The sequence below is a fragment of the Calonectris borealis genome, chromosome 3 (assembly GCF_964195595.1).
Source record: "Calonectris borealis chromosome 3, bCalBor7.hap1.2, whole genome shotgun sequence".
NCBI classification, from domain to species: domain Eukaryota; kingdom Metazoa; phylum Chordata; class Aves; order Procellariiformes; family Procellariidae; genus Calonectris; species Calonectris borealis.
The window spans coordinates 1,284,128-1,303,298 of NC_134314.1; the positions used below are offsets into that span (position 1 = coordinate 1,284,128).

General features: G+C 52.0%; 1 protein-coding gene across 1 annotated transcript in view; it reads right to left on the bottom strand.

Annotated features, from left to right (window-relative positions):
- Positions 1 to 19,171, bottom strand: part of OTOF (otoferlin) — a 111,583-nt gene that overhangs the window by 22,469 nt on the left and 69,943 nt on the right. Inside the window, exons 13-30 of the mRNA XM_075144605.1 lie at positions 17,218 to 17,349; positions 16,718 to 16,780; positions 15,770 to 15,854; positions 14,471 to 14,630; positions 13,040 to 13,226; positions 12,531 to 12,717; positions 11,656 to 11,879; positions 10,532 to 10,640; positions 9,863 to 10,046; positions 7,419 to 7,539; positions 6,695 to 6,795; positions 6,168 to 6,258; positions 5,184 to 5,300; positions 3,806 to 3,958; positions 3,137 to 3,326; positions 2,629 to 2,753; positions 1,289 to 1,423; positions 638 to 799 (exon numbers count right to left, since the gene is read on the bottom strand). Coding sequence (XP_075000706.1) covers positions 638 to 799; positions 1,289 to 1,423; positions 2,629 to 2,753; positions 3,137 to 3,326; positions 3,806 to 3,958; positions 5,184 to 5,300; positions 6,168 to 6,258; positions 6,695 to 6,795; positions 7,419 to 7,539; positions 9,863 to 10,046; positions 10,532 to 10,640; positions 11,656 to 11,879; positions 12,531 to 12,717; positions 13,040 to 13,226; positions 14,471 to 14,630; positions 15,770 to 15,854; positions 16,718 to 16,780; positions 17,218 to 17,349 — 2,526 coding nt within the window. The remainder of the gene's footprint in view (positions 1 to 637; positions 800 to 1,288; positions 1,424 to 2,628; positions 2,754 to 3,136; positions 3,327 to 3,805; positions 3,959 to 5,183; positions 5,301 to 6,167; positions 6,259 to 6,694; positions 6,796 to 7,418; positions 7,540 to 9,862; positions 10,047 to 10,531; positions 10,641 to 11,655; positions 11,880 to 12,530; positions 12,718 to 13,039; positions 13,227 to 14,470; positions 14,631 to 15,769; positions 15,855 to 16,717; positions 16,781 to 17,217; positions 17,350 to 19,171) is intronic.

The following is a 19,171-nucleotide window of genomic DNA, read 5'->3' on the forward strand; positions in this document are numbered from 1 at the left end:
GGACCACTGCCCCGGGCTGGTGCTCAGCTCATTAGAGGTGCCTGTGGCAGGTCGGTCCTTGCACACCGAACCCACCAGCCCTGCGCTGGGTTTGCTGGGGCCTCTCTCTTTTCAGCTGGGCTGTCTCATGCTCCCTGAACACCAGGAGTCTGCTGAGACACGTCCATACAGGTACAACCGTGTCAGCGCACGGGAAAGGAAGCACGAAAGCAGGAGGGTTTAACTCTGCTACCCCCACAGACTATGCAGCTAAAATTGCACCATATTCTTGGAATGCTGCTGTGAATTCACACCCCTTTTTCCTGAGACATCTCCGAGAACACCAGGACTCCCATTGGCATCTCCCATATCCCATGATGCAGAGTTTGGGCTAACGCAACACTTTTGCTGGGGTGTCCTGTCCAGCAGTATGCCTGGGACTCACTGCACATCACCTTGACCAGCATAACTGGGCAGGAGCTGCCCTCTCAGTGGGTTGGTAGCTGTGCTAAACCCTTCTAGCTTTGCTAGGATGTATGAACTACCTGCTCCTTGCAGCACCTAAGATTTATAAGCACGGGTTAAGCCCCGCTCCCTTGCAACCCTCCATCCCACCCTTTCCCTCCCTCGGTCTGGGGTGGCTTTGGCCAGCTGGTACCTGGAGCAGCTCGAAGGCAGCCAGCAGGTCGCCTGCAGTGGAGTTGCCCCGGTAGATCTGGTAGTACTCCAGCTGCGGGGGGAAGCGGGGGGGGCAGTAGTGCTCATCCGACATCTTCACCACCGGTTTGGCAAAGGTGCGGCCCATGAAGTCAGCTTTGCCCTGGAGAGGTGAAGAGAGCACTTGGGTTTGCTGACCCAACACGAGGTCTCCCAAGTTAGCCCCACAGCTCTCCCCATCGTGGTCGGAACAGGACCAGCCCACTGGGCCTGGGACACCAAAGCTCAGTGCCAGCTTTCACTCCTGGCTTCTTCAAATAAGGTGAAGGAGGTGGCCTAGGGCTGGGACAGCAAGGAGGCCAGGGCTGAGCAGCTTTTCTAAAGGGAAAGACTCAGGTAACGTCTCCTTGCCTCCAGCCTCACAAAAGCTCTTGCTTCACTCTCCAAAAATAAGATATCATTAAGTTGAGTCTGAGATCTAATGAGCAGCAGAGGCTGCTCATGCCGTGGGAGATGTGGGGGGGACCATCTTCCAAGGGTCGGGGAAAAAAGCTGCTTCTCACATCCTCTGCACCATCTGCCTTGTCTCCGACCCAGGAGTGATTGCAGCGTCTAAATCATAACCATTTTCCTTTGCTGGCATTCATCTTACCACTGTGTCCTGGTCATAGATCTCAATGACAATTATGGGAGGGTCATCCCGCATCTCATGAGCTTCTCCATACAGCTCCACATTGTCGAAGACCAGCAGCTGGTCCCAGGTCGGGCAAAGGGTCTCATTGAGAACCTGGAAGAATGGGAGAGAGGCTTACTGCTCCAGAGAGGAGCTAAGGCCCTGTGCAAGGGCCGCAGACAGGGCGTTGGTCTCAGTTTTCCTGCAGCAGGATATCGGCAGTGCTGGGGTGGGCGATGCTTTGAAAATATTTATCTCAGACATTGTGGACAATGTAAAGGCTCCGTTGCTTTTAGAATAGTCACCCCAGGTTTCCTTTATAAGCAGTGGAAAGCAAGCAATGTTTTTGTGGTGCAGTTTGTCTCTTCCTAAGGTGCATGGCTAACCCAGCTGAGCAGCACTGTACCCTTTAGGGGTCCTTTTGTCTTCACTGTTTATTAAGAGAATTCAGAGTGCTGTGATGCAGATGTGTACACTACAGCTGCCTGCAGTCTAGTGGCTGTCAATGCCCTCTCCGACCAGCAGCTGTTTATTGGATCAAAGGGTGAAGGTGCTACAGAGAGCGCAGGGCTGATGGGGCAGGAGATGGGACAGACCCGCAATGGGATCTGGAGCCTGGTCTGAGTAGAGGGGGAATTAAAGGTCTGAAACACTTTGCAGATCTTGACCCTTGCAGCTCGCAGTGTTCACCCCTTGCTCTGATGTTTGTTTGCTCTGCTTAATTATCTACTTTCCGTAAAATCAGGGTGAAACAGTGCCTTGTGATGGGGCAGCCACAGGGATGAGTTCTGGAGAATGAGCCCAGCCCTGGCCTGTCTCAGCCATGTGTCAGGCTGCAGCTCCGGTGCCTGGCAGCACTAGTGGGCTGCTGCATGGTTTTTTGGACCAGTGAGGCATGGGGTATCTCCCAAGGACTCTTCTGAGGAAAAAAACAACAAACCAACAGCAGGCAAGCAGACACAAATTATTTCCAGTGTCCACCAGGCTTGGCAGCCCTCAGCCTGGGAAGGGAAGACACAAAAACCACTTCAACATGTTCTCCTAACCTGCAGGTGAATCACGAATCCCACAGGGACACGGGATGGCTGTGTGCTGGTGCGGGGGGGACATGTCGTGAAGGTGTTCCTGGGGAAGGAGCTCCTGGAGACAGTCAAGCCCCAGTGCTGTGGCTGCTTTCCCACCCCAGGACCCCACGATCAACCTAATGCTTGATTCACTAGCAGTCATGAGACCTGTGGCAGGGGAGCCAGCTGGAGAGCTGATGGGACATGCAACGCCAGAGCCCAGCCCAGCCCTCCAGGTCAGGAGATGGTGTTTACCTCCGTGCATTGGCTCTGGGAGATGAAGAAGACTCGTGCAAAGGGGTCCGAAAGGCCACTGCTGTCGGCTGCAAATAAACTCCTGGCTTGGTACATGTGGGCTCGCAGCTGGAAAACCTGCTTCTCTGCAAGAGAGAGGGGAAGCGAGACAGCTCGATACGCATCCCTGGAGCCCAGCCGTGGGGCTCAGCCTGCAGAGCGAGGACTCGGGGGCACGCTTTTGCTCAGGGCCAGCACTGGTGACGGATGAGCCCTGAATGGATACGGACTTCCTCGATGTCCTGCTCGTGGTGTGCAGAATGACAGCTATCAATGGGGTGGGGAAGAGGGTGCACAGTTCCCACACCCCAGCTCCCCATGGGAGCAGTGGAGACCCTCAGACTGGGACAACTGGAATTATTTCTCCCTTAGCTCCTGGAAGCCCTCGGCCCAAGTGGTGTCCAGCCAGGCTCCCTCCTGCCCTCTCCATGTCCTGTCCCCAGACCCACTGCAGGCAGGAAGTTCTTACTGGTGTAAAGGAGGCTGATGGGTGGGAAGGATGGCAGATTTTGGCCTCTGGTGGTCTTCTTCTCCTCAAAGCCACAGGGCAGGCCACTCAAGAAGTCTTTGCGCTGTTTGTTGAGGCCCAGCCACAAATACATCTCCATCTTGGCCTGAACAGTCCAACCAGCAGGTCCAAACCCCCTCTTCCCAGGTAGCTGGGCACAAAGGACAGAAGAGTTTATATAGATATAGGGAAGTCCTTAGAGATGGACAGACCACCTCCTGCAGCAGTCAACTCCTTCTGGTGCATTGCTTTTACCCCTGCCCCTTAAAACCAGGGACCCAGCCCTCATCATTTTGGATCGTGACACTACTCTGGCTCATGCATTATCTTCTTCCCACCATGTTGGCTTCCTCTTTCTAAGCCAGCATCCTCTCTTGTGGCCAGCTGGATCAAACATCTCTCCTTCCAGACATTTCTCACTTACCGGACTGGGTAAGATCAGTGGTTCACACGTCCTAGCAGCAGACTTCCACCCGTACCAGTAGGGCATGGGTCTGTTTTGCCTAGTATTCAAGCCCCATCAAAATTGGATACACAGCTCTCTCATCTCCATCTCCTGTCCTCCCCGTCTGTCCTTCCTCCACCTCCCTCCTCTTGGCTGCAGTTCCCCCAGGAAAGACAGACCGGCACCTTGAGGAAGACGGTCTTCACTTTGGCGCAGTCCTTGCCCATCTCCTCATCCACAATGGAGTAGAGGATATCCTTGGAAGGGATGCGGGCGTAGGCAATGCGCTTGTTGTTGCTCATCATCCAGATGAAGATGTCGGGAATAGTGTGCTGGGGCTGTGAACACCGGCGAAGAGCCCTGTCAGTGTCTCAGCTCTTTCTGACCACTGAGGCACCAGCGGGGCTGGAGACCTTCTGAAGGCAAATTCAACAGATGCCACAGGAGTTGGATCGTACCTGTGGCCACATTAGGGCCATTGAAATGGTTTTGAGCCTCCCACTGCAGAAACTTTTCTGCTTAAGAAAAGCTGCTCAGAGCTAAGCTCAGCAGAGTGAAGCCTAGCAGGAAAGAAACGGGGATTTACATTTGTTCTAGTTTAAAAAAAAAAAATTTTGGATTAGAAGACTAAAGATTTTCCTTTTCTCTTCATTCAGTGGCCATGGGGACTGTAGGGCAGGGGCCATACCTTCATTCTTCCCTATGGAAGAGGTTCCCTGTCTGGACAGGTCCCATCACACCTTATAGTCTGGTTTATGTTCTGCTGTGGTGAGCCAAAGCCAAGGAAGGCCTTGCTGTAATAAGGGGTTCGTAGCTGAGGCTGGGAGCCTGCCATGGGAAACGGGAACAGGAGGTGCAACAGCTACAGCTCCCATGAGGGCCAGTAACCCCCAACGGCTGACCCAGTCCTAAACTGTAAAAATATCAGAGGAACGGTGTAATTTTCTGAAAGAAGGAAAAAATATTTTGCAGATACTTGGAAAATATTTCCTTTGGAAATGCTGTGAGCAACTCTAATATATTGGACTGTTATCTCTTACCCGTGAGCTGGAGTGAAGCAAGGGTACGCTCAGCAATAAAAATTAGGTGGTTTGAGTTCTACAAGAGGAGAGGGCTTTATCCCACAGCCCTTTGAAGAGCCATTTACCTTAACAACTCCCTACCTAGCCGGGATCTGAAATGGCTCCCTGCTGCTGACATCAACGCTGTGTGGACATGTGCCACCTTCCGATGACTGACGCAGCCGGGGAATTGCATGGCCTTGCCGTGGCTGAGGCTGGCAGAAATGCCTTCAGCTCAGCTGCAAGAGGACCCAGCTCTGTTACTGGCTGGGAAGGGCTCTTAAATTTGTTTTAGCGCCGACTCGTTCCAACCCAGCAGTGCACAGGCAAGCCTGGGAGGCATGGGGCAGTGCGTAGACTTGGAGTGGCTCCTTGCACAAGACTTGATCCACCGGAGACCTCTCCTGCCTACAGGGTTTGCAGAGAGGTCTCCGTCCATCCCAGGCTGCTGTTGGCATGCTTTGACCCAGACAACACCCTCTCTCCGTGCAGAGGGACGCACCTCATCCGCCAAGAACCGGAGTTTCTGCAGGAAGTTTTGCACCAGCTTCAGCTTGTCTTTCATGGTGTTCTTCTTCACCTGCGACCGCAGAGTCGTGGCTTGCTGCCCCATGTTCTCCTGTGGTTAAAGGAGAGCCCAGGACACCACATTAGCGAGAGCAGAATGGAGCACAGCAGGGAGCAGCACCAGGCAGGTCCCCGGCGTTTGGGGAAGGGTGGTGAGGAGGCAGATGCCTTGATCCCACCATGTGCACCCCGGTGATGGTACTTCTGACACCCGTTCATCAACCTTGGCATAATGCAGGAAGGACCCCTGACACGTCTGTCCCAGCGGAAAGTGTGCAGGACAGAGAGGTGTCAGCTGTGCTTAGGGCGTTTTGGGGTGGCTTCTAGCCTGGTGTTAAGGGTAGTCTCTCCCCTTCTGCTGTCCCTGCTGTAATTCAGCACCTGACAGTTCGGAAAAGGGGATGTGGAGGCTTTCACATGTTAAATTCATCGCTCTGCAGGATGCAGCTGGCTGCTGAAGCTGGCGTCCTCGGCTGTGCCAGCTGGATAAGCCACCTGCTCTTTGCACATCTCTTTTGCACCTCCAACTCCTTTGCAAGGAGCTGGGCCCCTAGCCCCAACCGTCTAGGCTATATCTACCCCTGGAGCAGCTGTGCTCTGCAGGGCTCCCCTAAATTACTCCTTCCCAGTTTCCTCAGCTGTTCGGCAGAAATGCAGCCCCTCCTCTGTACTCCTGGACTTCTTTCCAAGGCAAAGCAGAGTGTGGTGGAGGGGCGGCAGCAGCACGGACCCAAGTGGCACCTGGGACCTGTGCAAGACCCAAGTGCTCCCGAGCTCCTCTTCTCAGAAATAAACCCCAAACCCTCAATCCACAGAGACTGGAAATCATCACGCCTAAGGACCAAAGTTCCCCATTGCATTGACAAGGTCCAACCCCCGTTCATGAATCCTCCTCCCTGCCTGGCTGAATCCCACTTACCAGCTCCCGCATGCAGGATTTGAGCCTCTCCCAGTCCAGCCTCGTGCGGGAAGAATGGTGCTGGTCCTTGTCAGCCAACGTCACGAAGCGCCTGGTGGAAAAGGTCAGCGGCATGAATCCCGCGGGAGTCCACAGGCTCTCCCCAAGGACCCGTGGCCGGCTGGATCTCTGCCAGCAGCAGGACATGTCACTGGAGGGAAATGCCCTCGTCCCCCCCCAGTCTGCAAGGCAATCGCGGCCAAATGGCCTGTTTGCACCCAATGCTGAGTGTAGGTGCCGATCGGGTACCAGCCTGTGGAGGTCACAAGACTGAGGCTTTCACCACTGGTTTGGGGTCTTTGGGGTGGAGATGTAAGCACCACCTCACCCATGCTGCAAGCCAGAAGGCAGCTGATACGGTGTTGTGCCAATGCGATGAAATGCTTGCCCATCATCCAGAGGATAAGGCAAGGTGGGCTTACGCTCACAACCTTCTCCACAGAGAGCAGGGGTCTGCAATGTGCCACCTTTGCCCATCTTTTACTCACAAGCACCCACTGCTCAGCTCCTCCAGGACCCCTCGGAGCCGGCGCTCCGGGTGCGGCTTCTCCGTCTTGATCATTTCCTGCACGTCGTTGAGCCCTTCCTCCTGCAGCGGCGATGGGGGGAGCGGTGAGGGGGCGGTGGGGCAGAGCCCCGCGGCGGAACAAGGTCCCCCCTGAGGTCCATCCCTGCACAGAGCAGCCCTGTGGGGGCTGCCAGTGGGAAACATCTGCTGCTTCTCCAGACCCGCCGGCCTCAGGGCTCAGGTCTGGCACACGTTTGGCTGCGGGCACCTGGCTCTGGGTGATGGGAATGGCTCCACCGTCCCCCATGAGACTAGCTGGCCAATGGCTGGACTTGCCAGGCTCTCCCTTTGCAGATCCTGCTGTGACCCTGCCGGCACGGAGCTGTCGCAAAGGCTCCGTGGGGATTAGCTGAGACTACTAAGGAGACTCTGCCACGCAAGTGGTCCACCCCTGCAGTCCAGGCGCACAAAGCCTGCTCCCTTTGGTGGGGTCCGACCCACAGAAAATCCAATGAGCTCCTAGGATTTGGACATTCAAATTGTGGAGCATTTAGCACTGGGAAACTTCCCCCTTTCTGGCACAAGTTTGCCAGTTGGTCCGTGCACTGTCTGTCCCTGCTGCAGAGATGCGCCGGGAGCCTGGATGCGCCTCATGCCAGCCCCATGCCCCAAGCTGCCTCCCTCCCTCCCCAGCGCATACTGACCAGCTTGTCCGCAATCTTGTCCATGATGTTGGCATTGTACAATCTGCGACGCTGGTCCTGCCACCAGCTCTTGATATAGATACAGGGCTTCTTCTCGAAGTACGGCAGGTGGAAGTAGTTCCTGCAAGAGGAGGCACAAGAGATGCTCCGTGGTGGTAACGCTCCCGGCCAGGAACAGCCCCTGTCCCACTCCTCTCCCGGGGAGGCAATGCTGCCGTGGGGAGGGGGGTGTGTAGGAGGTCAGGCGTGGGAGAGAGGGGGCTGATGTGAATTGCACCCTGAAGAACAAAGGCTCCATCTCTCCTCGCACCCTTCCCAACGCCAGTCCTGGGGTGGATGGGTGCAGTGCCCAGGGACTGCAAATTTACCACCTCAGACCTGGTGGCCCAGAGAGAAACTAGGGAAGCCCCCACTCCCACCACCTCACCCATAGCCCAGCAGCGAGCAAACATCTCCAGCGTGGCAGCAGTGTGAGCAGGAAAACCAAAGCATTAACACCCTTTTCTGAAGGCTGGTGAGCATCTCCTGTCGTCCCCTGGCCTTCACAGCAGGCAGAGGTCTCTGCCCTTGGCAGAGCTGACAGTTTCCATATGCTGGGGGGCTGGAGCAGTAATAGTCATGGTACGGTCAAAGGGAGGATGAGGCTGAAGAACGGGTTCATGCTTCTTGGCTGCCTGAGCACTGGCCGTGAGCTGGTGTAAAGCCGCTGCAGATCCTGCTGCACCTGGGATCACCCTTAGTTAAAAACCAGCTTCAACTCATCCTTCTGAAGCCATCGGGGTGTTTCCAGCCAGGAGATGTCAGCAGAGCCCACGGTTGAGCGTGAGGCTCCCAGCACCCAGGGGCTGGAGACATCTGGGTAAACAGCATGAGGGTCAGAGCCCAGGGAGCAGGCTCAAAAAGCGTCGGTGCGTCTCATCTCCGTTCGGCATTCACCTTGACAAGGAGCTGGCAAACCAGTGAGGAAACCCCAGGTAGACCCTTTTGTCTGGAGTGCAAATACCCTGGATTCAGCGTGGTTTGTTTCATTTCCCAGTTGAATGAAGTCAGCCAGTTAATTCTGTTAACATCTATCTACTCGTATAACACAGTTAAAATCCACTTTAAGCATATCTCATCAGGTTAAATCCAATTAGCTTTCCTCAGGACTAGTCCTTTGTATTCAAATCCAGGCTGTGGCTGAAGCCCAGCCCAGACGTCCCAAGCCACTTGTGCTGATCCCGTTCAGTTTGCGGCTTTCTGATCCAGCTGCTTGGGACAGAAAGCACCCACCAGCATCACACATCTGTATTTTAGGGTAACTGCTACCTGCACATCACAAAGCAATTTGTAAAGCAGACACAAAAAATAGTCTTAATTATACAGCTGGAGAAACCGAGGCAGAAGGAACAGAAGGGACTTGTCCACTGACAACCAGCTGTGCATCGGCAGAGCCAGGGTAGGACCCAGTTTCCCGAGTCCTGGTTCGGTTAAACACCAAAGCGCGGCTGTCAACGACTGTAAGCAATGGGGACAGACCGACTGACCAAGAGAGAGATGCTGCAAAGTAGGGAGGCTGAGAGGACTTGAAGTCTTTTATCCCAATCTCCTGCCTAACACACGCTCAAGAACTTTTTCCAGCAGTTTTTTGCATCCTCTGCCCTCTGCGTGTCTGTGACCTTTAAGATCCGAAGTGATGAAGAAATGCACCTTGCCTCAGCACAAATCACCTTCCCTACCGAAATCTATGCCTTAGCTCTAGATGGACTTTGCCTGTCTCCACGTGGTGCCCGTGATGCTTTTGTGTGTCGGGCAGCTAGAGAGAGCACAGATGCAAAGCCCAGACCTCTTCTCCCTGCTGTGCGGTACTGGGTTGTGCCACCAAGGGTGGCAGCGATCCTAGGGAAGGACCTGGTTTTAGGCTGGTTTCCTGAAGGTACGAAACATATGTATGGGAGTGAACCTGGTTTTTTCAGTGCCCACCAACGATTTTTTTAATCCACTGATTAACTTCATCCCTATTTGCCGTAGGGGAAGAGCACTAAAGGTATCAGATAGCCATGAGTTTTGGGTGCATATCTGGCCAGGTGGATGAAGGATGTCCTTTGAGGGTAGCCTGGGAGGTAAATTCAGCCCTTATTGGACATCAGGAGTGCTCAGAACTGTAGGGAATGGGGTGGACGTTCAGCTGGCAGACTGTACTGTCTGAGACAAGGTATCTACACGTGGTATCTAATCTGCCTTTACAGGGCGTGGAGATCTGATCCCCACTGCTGCTCCCAGGTCTGTTTGGCTGAATGACTCCAGGCCCCGTGGTGGCTCTGACTTCATCTCTGACTTCACCCCCGCAGACAGCGGTGGGAGCTCGGACACCCAGCACATGTGGCAACACCTACAGACCATGTCTGAACTGAGGACCACATCTCTGCCCAGTGGCACTTCAGCGGCCAGGCGGGCATGCTTACCTGTCTGTGACCAGGGGCTTCACGGGTTGAGATGAGGAAACAGAGACCAGCTCTCCATCCTCATCAGCTTCATCCTCACTTGAGTTCTGGAGCAGCTCGGACTCCTCCTGGTCTCCATCCCCTCCCTCTTTCTTCCTCCGCAGGATAGGTTTGGTCATGCCATCGATCTGGTTCCCATAGTTACCTCAAGAAAAAATGTGAAATAAAGTCAGAAGGTTGTAACTCCAGTTGGGCCCAATCTCTTGACTTTAATTCAGGCTGGGGAGAAGTTTTCTCTGCAGGAACTATGGGGGACAGTGGAGTTCAACTCTCTGAAACGATGCCCAGGAGCTGTAAATTAGTGATGGGTGTCTGTCCCTTGCTCACGTCCCCTCTCAAGCCAGTAGCAACGCACACCCTCCCTTTGGTGGTCAGCCTCAGGAGGCACAAAGCCAGGGTGAAAGAGGGAGCAGGTCCACTGGCCACAGCACAGCACGCACACAACAGATGATTTGGGGCCCCGCATAGCTTGTGCCGGTAAAGTAGCCATCACCTTCTCCCTAAACTGAGAGCCCTGCATGCTCTAGCATGTTAGCATGGAAAATGGGGAATAAACCCTGCTCTTGGCCTCATATCCTGCATTCCCTGCTAGGCATGCTTCAAAACCACCCTCCTCAAAAAACAGCCAACCTATTGTGACCTCGAAGTTGATGGGTTTGTCACCAATCTTCCTGTCAATCATGGTAGCTTCCAGGAAGGCTCCAAAGAGGAAGAACTCCTCCATCTTCCCAGTGCAGTTCTGCAGGAGAAATCCCAGGGATCAGGGTTGAGGTCGGCGGAGGGACACCGAGGAGGGCAGGTCCTCTGGGGCAGAGGGTGCATCACCTGGCACCTCTGAGCACCCTCATGGGCTTTTGGAGGTGCCACTGCTCGGGATTTCAAGGGGACCAGGAGGGTTTTCTCTCCCCCAGCCTGAACCATCTCTAGGCTCACTGCAGAGAATGTTTAATTAAAGATTTTAACTTTTAAATGTGTTGGCTTAACTGAGATCAGTCATCCCTTGCACGTGAGGGACTGTCTCAGGGACATTCAGGAATACGAGCCTGAGTTCACTCACAAATTGAATTAATCAAACCACACTGATCCATCTGCCTGGACGCTCTTTCAGAACTGGAATAGCTTTATTTCCAGGTTGCTTCGTTTCCCCTGGAGGTGAATTAAAGCCACTTTACTTCCGAAGGAGAGCTTTCACACAGAGGGTGCGCTGCCATCAGACTTCTCCATTTCGACTTCACACCCTTGGCTCATATGGGTTGACTTATGTGGGCATCCGCAGGTAGGACGAGCCTGGATGTGCCTGTTTGTGCATGTCAGGACTCAAGCTGTGGGGCTTCTCTTGTCAGGAAACAGCCACTCAATTTCTCTGACCAGTTCCACCCTCCCAGAATTGCTTGGGAAATAGATTAGATTCTTGGCTTCTGTTTGAAACCCATCTTCAGGATAGGAGTGAGACAGCTGGCATTAGGAGATGGCTGTCTTTGTCCTTGTCTAACTTCCAACTGGAGAAACATCTCAAAGTTTAGGATCCTCCCTCACTCAGATATTCCTTCTGCCCAGCACTCCTAAGAGAGGTGAGCATTTGAATGATCATAAAATCTGAAACCCTTGCAAGATTTTCATTGTGCAGGGGGATCCAGAACACTTAGGACAACACTAAACGAAATTCTCGGTTTGTGAGACCAAAGATAAAAAAAACCAAGAGGCCTGAGACCCAAGACTCACCACTGGCAGCTGTAGGCTTGGGGGTGACTTACGTCAGCAATTGATGTGGCCTGCTCGACTTGCACCTCGGTGGAGCTGTTGATCTCCGGGTTGGTGGTGTCCAAGATCTCCACAGCAAGACTCATCAAAAGCCTGGCCCGGAAGGAGACGCCTTCACCCAGACCCTCGTTCAGCTCTTGGTGCTCGTCCATCAGGGTGTAGTTCCGAGTGGAGCCATACATGTTCACCCATGCGGGGCCAAAGGTGGGCAGGAAGCCTGCAGTAGGGAAGGGGATGTGCGAAGAGGAGGGCATGTCTTTGCCTCAGGATACAAACTCACTCATGGATTGGCGTCACGTTCCTGGTCTGTGTACGGTGACGCAGGCTTGAATATGCCCATACGTGTGCATGGAACTGCATGATTGCAACCATACATGGAGACAGTTTTGCAGTGGAAGTAGTGATGGGAACTGTGCAGTGCACCAGCCCAAAGACAGAGGTGAGTCTCCCATTGGGCAAGTTAGCCAATGTGAGAGTCAAGAAAAAAGAAAACCCCCCCATTAGTCCCCTTTCTAGAGCCATCTTTGGCCTCACATTGGTCCTGCCCATGTACGCTGCTGTGTTCACGTGTGCGTGAATGGGGAAACCTGTCAGATATTCGTCCATTCATGGCAATGAATTTTTTGTGCTTGGGTGTCTTTGCTTTCAAAGGCTGGAGGCTTGTGACGGGGCTTGGTTTTCAAAGAGCACATGTCCAGTGACCTCAGAGGACCACTGCAGTGAATCAAGGTCTCTCTGGCTGGGCACCAAGAAGCAGCTGTCTCCAGGGGTGGGCAAGGACCCCAGGCTATTTTGCTAACTCTCTGACAAAGGGATGTCTCTCTACCATGAAGAAGGTAGCTCAGTCTGCCTCCCGCCTTAGCTTTACCTTTGTCTCCTTCATTAGAGATCTTCCGCAAATCAATGAAATGGGTACCAATGGCCACATCGTTGACTTTGTCCGAGTCTCGGATCTGGATCTTTATCCGCTTGCACAATGGGGGGAACATTTCTGTGAAGACTATTTGCTCGTTCCAGAGAGGCTCATAGCTGCTTTTTTGTATGGATGTCTTCCCCTGCCGAGTGGGAGGAGGTAGATGTTTGACAAGGGTTTGAGCTCCCAAGCCATCCCTCACTGCTCCCTTACTAATGACCACTGAAACACGCATTCTGTCTTGTGACTCTCCTCTCCCAAGTAACAAGCTCCTTTCCTCAACTGGAGAGTGCTGCAGACCCATCATAGTCTGCACAAGAGAGGGGAAGCATAGCAAACAAAGCAGCTTTCCCCTACATCTCAGCATCTACATGCCAGAACAACCGAGATCATCTCTGGCCAGATGCACAATGGCTGGTCCTTACCTCCCAGGGTCACCCTGGAACTGCACGCAGCTTGCTCACCTTCTGCCCTGCAAAGACCACCTGCACGTAGGGGTCTACCAAGTCCTTGTTCTCCCCAATGAGAGCCTTCTTCACATTGGCCATGATGCTGGTGTTCATACGGGGCAGCCCCTCTGCTCGATAGATCTTGATGTAGAAACGAGCCCACTGCCTCTCTGGAGGGACCCCGTCCGGGAGGAGGAGGTTCCTGCAACATCAACAGATAGGGTTGGAAACAGCTGCTGGGGCTGGCAGGTTTGTCAGGAAGGCTTACCAAAGAGGGAGAAGCTGCCCCACTTTCTGAGCAGAGGCTCTGTGGAGTGGAAAGACGACCGTTTCTGCAGCCATACACTTTATCGCTGTCCTGTTTCTGCCCATCCTCCTGTTTTGGGATGGGGAGCGGTGGTTTCATAAGCAAAATCTTAGAGGAGCCCCTTGAGGTGCCCTTGGGACAATGTGCATTCCACTAAAGGGATATAATCATTATTGTCAGTGGAGTCTAGAGGACAATGAAACTCAGCCTAATTTAGATGTCTAAAGCAGGCCAGATGAATGGGACGTTAGAAGAGCCTTTTTTCTTTATCAGGGCACAAGGGGAGCTGGGGTGATTATTTTGGGGGGAGACTTGAACTTCACCAAGTTGTTCTTCTTGGCATATGTGGCTTTCCTCTTCCAGAGGAAGAAGTGAGAGCCATGGGGGATGCTGTGAACAAAACAATTTCTAAAGGAATTGCTGGAGTTGTCCATGAAAAAGTGGGATAATATCACCACTACAGCATGGAATGATGACCCAAAATAGTTCAGGTGGTACCTCAGCCCCCGGATCCCCAATAAATCAAGAGAGCTGCACTGGTATTTTGCTACTAGTCTGGGTTTCTGACTATGTGGTGAGAGGCTGAGAGGTAGACTTGAAAGCCCGTGGTTGCACTTGGAGATATTTAATTAGCCTGAAATGTTTTGGGGCTGGAAATCTCCTGATTTTTCTTCCATGGCCTTTTAGATGCTCTGGGGAGTCACGGAGCCCTGCCCATCCACGCAGCCTGGGAAACCTCATCCAAACCTCCCTGCTCTGCCCTGGCAGCGAGTGATGAGACCCCATCCCATCCAAGGGCCAACAGCAGCCTAGGTAAACAGTGGGGACATCAGGTGGGTTGACATCAGGCTGGCGTTGGTATAGAGAGCTCAACAACCAGCACATGGTCTGACCTGATGGAAATGACTGGTCTGTACTTGATATGACCTGGATTTGCACCAGTAATCTGCCACACGTTCTCTCTTTTCAGCAACTTACTTGGTCCCTCTGGTTTCATTACACACGGTAAGTATGGGTACTAGAAGGGCTATCGGCCTCATCCAGAAGGGATGCTGTCCTCATTGCACAATCCAAGGTGAAGAGACATGAAAAGTCATTCCCAAGCAAGGCTATGTGGAGCTGGCTCTGCAGATCCTTACCCTTCAATATCATCCTCGTCCGTCTCATTGGCTTTGTGTGGTGTCTTGATGTTGTCCCCTTTCCCTACCACGGCGATGTCACACTTCAGGTAACCTTTCAGCCCGGCAGTGAGATCCTCGGGGTCGGACAGGATGGCCCATTTGTGGTAGAACTGGTGCTCTGGAAGCCAGGGGACAAGACAGTCATTTATCAGAATGAGACACAGCAATGACCCCGAGGACTGGAAATGTAAGACACATCTTCAGGTGTGACGAATTCAGACAGAACCCCCTGAAAAATTTATTAGAAAGATGTATCTCATGTTGAAGACCAAGAAGCAATGGGATAAACTGCCTGAAGGGGGATGGAGTCTCCATCATTGGAAGTCACCATCCCTGGGGGTATTTAAAAGATGCGTAGATGTGGTGCTTAGGGACATGGTTTAGTGGTGGACTTGGTAGTGTTAGGTTAACCTTTGGGCTCAATGATCTTAAGGGTCTTTTCCAACCTGATTCTATGATTCTAAGTCTTTAAGGCCTCACGTGCCTTTTGGATGGTGTTAGAAAGACTTCATCCTTCTATGGAGCAGAGAACCAGCCTAGATGCTCCCTTAAGGTCCCCCCAGCATCATTTGCTGACCACCCCTGAAGTGCAGACTCTGGAGGCTTCATTTACATCCTAGCTCTCAGGCTTATTTATAGAGGCAGAACGCTGCAATAGGCGCAGACATAGGAGCACGGAAAAAAACCACCTGCAGTGATTTTGGAGGTCTCTTTTCTGAAGGGGTGGTGTGTGTTCAGCTCTGGCATGCTGCGAGCACCGGGCCCTCAAAGGGGCATTGCTGCTCTGTTTGTCATCAGTGAGCAACACGACAGCAGCTCTAATCAACCTCTCACTCTTTCCCCTTGCACATCAGACATCTTCATTTCTTGGTTTAAACGCCAGCCACAGAGAGCAAGAACCATCCCATGACCTCCAGCTATCTGCAAGGTCGATATCTTGCCTAAGCAAGTCGCCGTGGGCTTCCTTCCTCAGCAGGTCAGTGGACAGAGACCAGCACACCCAGAGGGCATCTCAGCCTCTGGCTGTAACTCCTTCTTTCAGGGTGGGATATACAACCTTCTCTGGAGGTGCTGAGTGCTCTTTCCTGACCGCAGAGGGTGGCCCAGGTGACTTAATTTTAGTATCCCAGATATAAGCAAGTTAGATGAGCATCACCCAAGGAAACTAGCACCTGCCCGGCTACCTTGCAAGGACGTTTATTCAATGGTGCAGTAGGCAATGGTGCATGGGACTGGTTGCGAACAGCGTTTACCTACCAGGTTGGGTATAAACGGTTCCAACGTCCATCTTGAAGGAGCCTACCAAAGTCCCACTGCGCAAGAGGTTTTTTGAGTGGATTACCTAGAAATCGAGAGGGGAAAACAGGTCAGACTTTTTGCCATGCTCTGGAAGCCATAAGGCTCTTTCCAGAGATGTTCAGTGTCAGATGGGAAGGGAGCTGATGCATTTTCCTTGGTCTGTATAAGGACACTAAGAAGCATGGTGGGGTTGGCAGCTCTTGCTTAGCAGTCTTGCAAACAAGTGTATACTTGGATTGAATAGAAAAAAATGCCAAGAAATTAATCTTTGAAACAAGATTTAGTTTTCCAGCCATGATGGCAACAAACACTGGGACATTTACCTGAAGGAAAGGTCTTCAGGATGCTCGAAATCTATGGTCTAATTCACTTTGTGGGAGAAATTGTACAGCTGGTCTGCGCACGGGATAGATATAGATACTCCTAATTAGTGTGCTTTGGTCAGTGAACGTGCAAGTCTTGTTCATCGCCCTCCTCCGTGGCTGCGGGGAGGGCTGCAGCCTCTGCTTTGCTCTCAGCATCTGCAGTCCTGAATCTCCACAATAGCTCTGCCAGTCTCACGCCTCAGGAAATCCTCTGGCAGGCTCGGGAAGGTCTTGCTTCTCCCCAAGCCTAAACACGTCCCGAGACAGGTTTAATTCTGCCTGGCTCTGAAATACCAGAGATCAGCCATGGAGGGAGACAGTGAATGCCGGAGTGGAGCTGTGCGGTCCCAGCAATGAAGGTCAGCGACAGAAAGAGGGACTGGGGGTCTGCAAAAGAGGTGAGGCTCGCAGGACCGAAAACCTCGGCTCTTGCTGGGGGTCTCACATCAAGGACCTTAGATCCATCCCCAGTGCATACGCAAAACAGGCTGATTTCTTCCAAAGCCCCGTGAGAAGGATAAACACAACCATGCTCACTTACGGACAGCTTGATGATCTTGTCGAACATGACATCTGGGGGGACATGGAAATCGAAGACGAAGTACTGAAAGGGAAAGAGCAGTCGTGAAGGCAGGAGAGAGGCGTTGGGCTCCTTTTGGATTGAAAAACAGTATTACGATGCGCGCTTCAGGAGGAGAGGCTGTGACTGCCTGGAGGACATGTCACAGCAGGGACGGAGCCGAGTGAGCCCCAACACTGACAACCTCTGCAGTCTGATGAACGAGAAGGAAGCACTAACTTCTTGGAGAAACAGAATAATTTAGCACAGATCAAGTCAGTGCACTTTTTACCATTTTTTTGCAAAATACCAGAGGGCAAAGGCTTCATTTCTCCTTCCGTGTGGTTGAGATTTCATCTTATTCCGACAAGAGATGACAGAAGAAAAAAACCCAAGTGACAAGAAATTACATTTAATTGACTAACGGCAACACAGACCCCGAGGAGCAGGTAGCCCTGAGCATCACGGGAGAACAGACCCACCTCATTGTAGTAAGGGCAGTTGGTCGATTCTTTCATGGATGTGTATTTCTTTTCCTCGCCAACCTCCACGCAGACCACGGGGTCCATGTTGAGCCCAACCAGCTGCCGGGCCTCGATGATGGTGATGCTGACCTGGGGAGAGGGATTCACGCGCCTTCACCTCCTGAGGGCAGCAATCAGATGCCGCTCGCTGCCTTAACCCATCTCCCTATCTCCCGTTTTTTGAGGCATTTTCAGTGCAATGGTGGCAGATCTGGGATCTACCAGTCACACCAAGGACACCGGGCTGCTCGGACAAGCCTGAGCAAGCTGCAACGCGGTGTGGGATGCAGGAGACCCCGGGCATCCCTGTTGCTTCAGCCCCAGAGCATGGGTGGCTTCACGCGAGGTGTAAAGTCAAATGGATTTAGCTAAGCTGAGGGAGCGGAGCTTGGTTGGTGAGACTGAGACTTGCTTCGGCTAGAAAACACAAAGGGATGATCATTGTAGGTCCCTTCCAACTGAAATATTCTATTCTATTCTTTATTATTTCTGGAGTATTCCCCACCATTTAGATCGGACATTAGGAAAAATTTCATTACTGCAGGAGTGGTCAGGCCTTGGAACAGGCTGCCCAGGGAAGGGGTTGAGTCCCCATCCCTGGGAGTATTTAAAAGACGGGTAGATGAGGCGCTTAGGGACATGGTGTAGTGGGCATGGGGGGGTTGGGTTGGCGGTTGGACACGATGATCTTAGAGGTCTTTTCCAACCTTAATGATTCTGTGATTCAACCCTCCTATATGCATGCACACACACATGCCATTTTATTTAAAATAATTAACTCCTGTATGTGGTATATGAAAAATAAACTACTTTCAACAGAATATGAGCAAATCATCCAGATGAAAAATTTGCATGTATTTACGACACAGAAGTTTATCATTCACAATTCAATCCACCTTGTGACATTAAATTACTATTAGGTATTTAGATCGTATCTAAATTTCTTCCTTGCAATATTAAATTAATATTAGGAATTCCTGCTCGGATTATACCTATATTTCTTAATTTAACTAAAAAACATAAGGTGTGATTTCTCAATTCCCAGCAGCCATTTTTCTAGATTAATCTCTTTAAAAATCTATCACAAGTTACTGGTAGGACAGGTAACCTCCAAGTTTCAAGGCATAGTGAATTTGGGTATCATTTAAAATTATTATTTTAAAATAACATGAGCTCTCAGTCCTGGCTCCCTTGAAGCCCAACAGATGAGTTAATTTACACATGCCTTCTCAAGCTATCATTAATTATTTTTGTAACTTGATCTCAGCTTTATCTTAGATCATGTAATAATGGAAAATAGAAATCTATTAAAAAATTAAACTATTATCTTTGCGGGTAAACTTGGGGAAATTTCATTTTGGTAACATATTAACAGCCTTGACTTTCAATCGGATTTCTTTAAAATTCCAGTCAAAAAAAAAAAAAGAAAAGAAAGCCCCACCAGCCGTTGCTGGGATGCTGTGATAATTTAAGCTGAAATATTCTATTCTGTTCTAAAGCGCCTCTAAAAGGCAGCTGGTAACGGGCAGCTGAGCCCCCTGAGGAGGGGGCGAGGCTGCCCGGCAGTTATCATTGCACAAGCTGACTTAGCGCTGAGGAGCTGCGGTGCAAACGCAACCGCCGATCCCACGCCCAGCGCTGCAGCGGCTGCGGAACCCGGCTCAGGCTCATTCCTCACGTACCGCGTGGCAAGGTGCGCGGAAACACCCCAAAGGTTTGCAGCCAGGGTGATCTCTGCTCCGAGACCTCCCCTCCACCCCTGCCCTGACCCACACCAGCTCCTGGAGATGGCTTTGCAGGGCACCATCCTTCATTAACCCTTTGTCCCTGCATCCCATCCCCTCCGCTGCCACAGATGAGGCAGTGTCCTGAGGGTTCCCAGGGATGGGACCTGGAAGGTCAAGACCTTTCC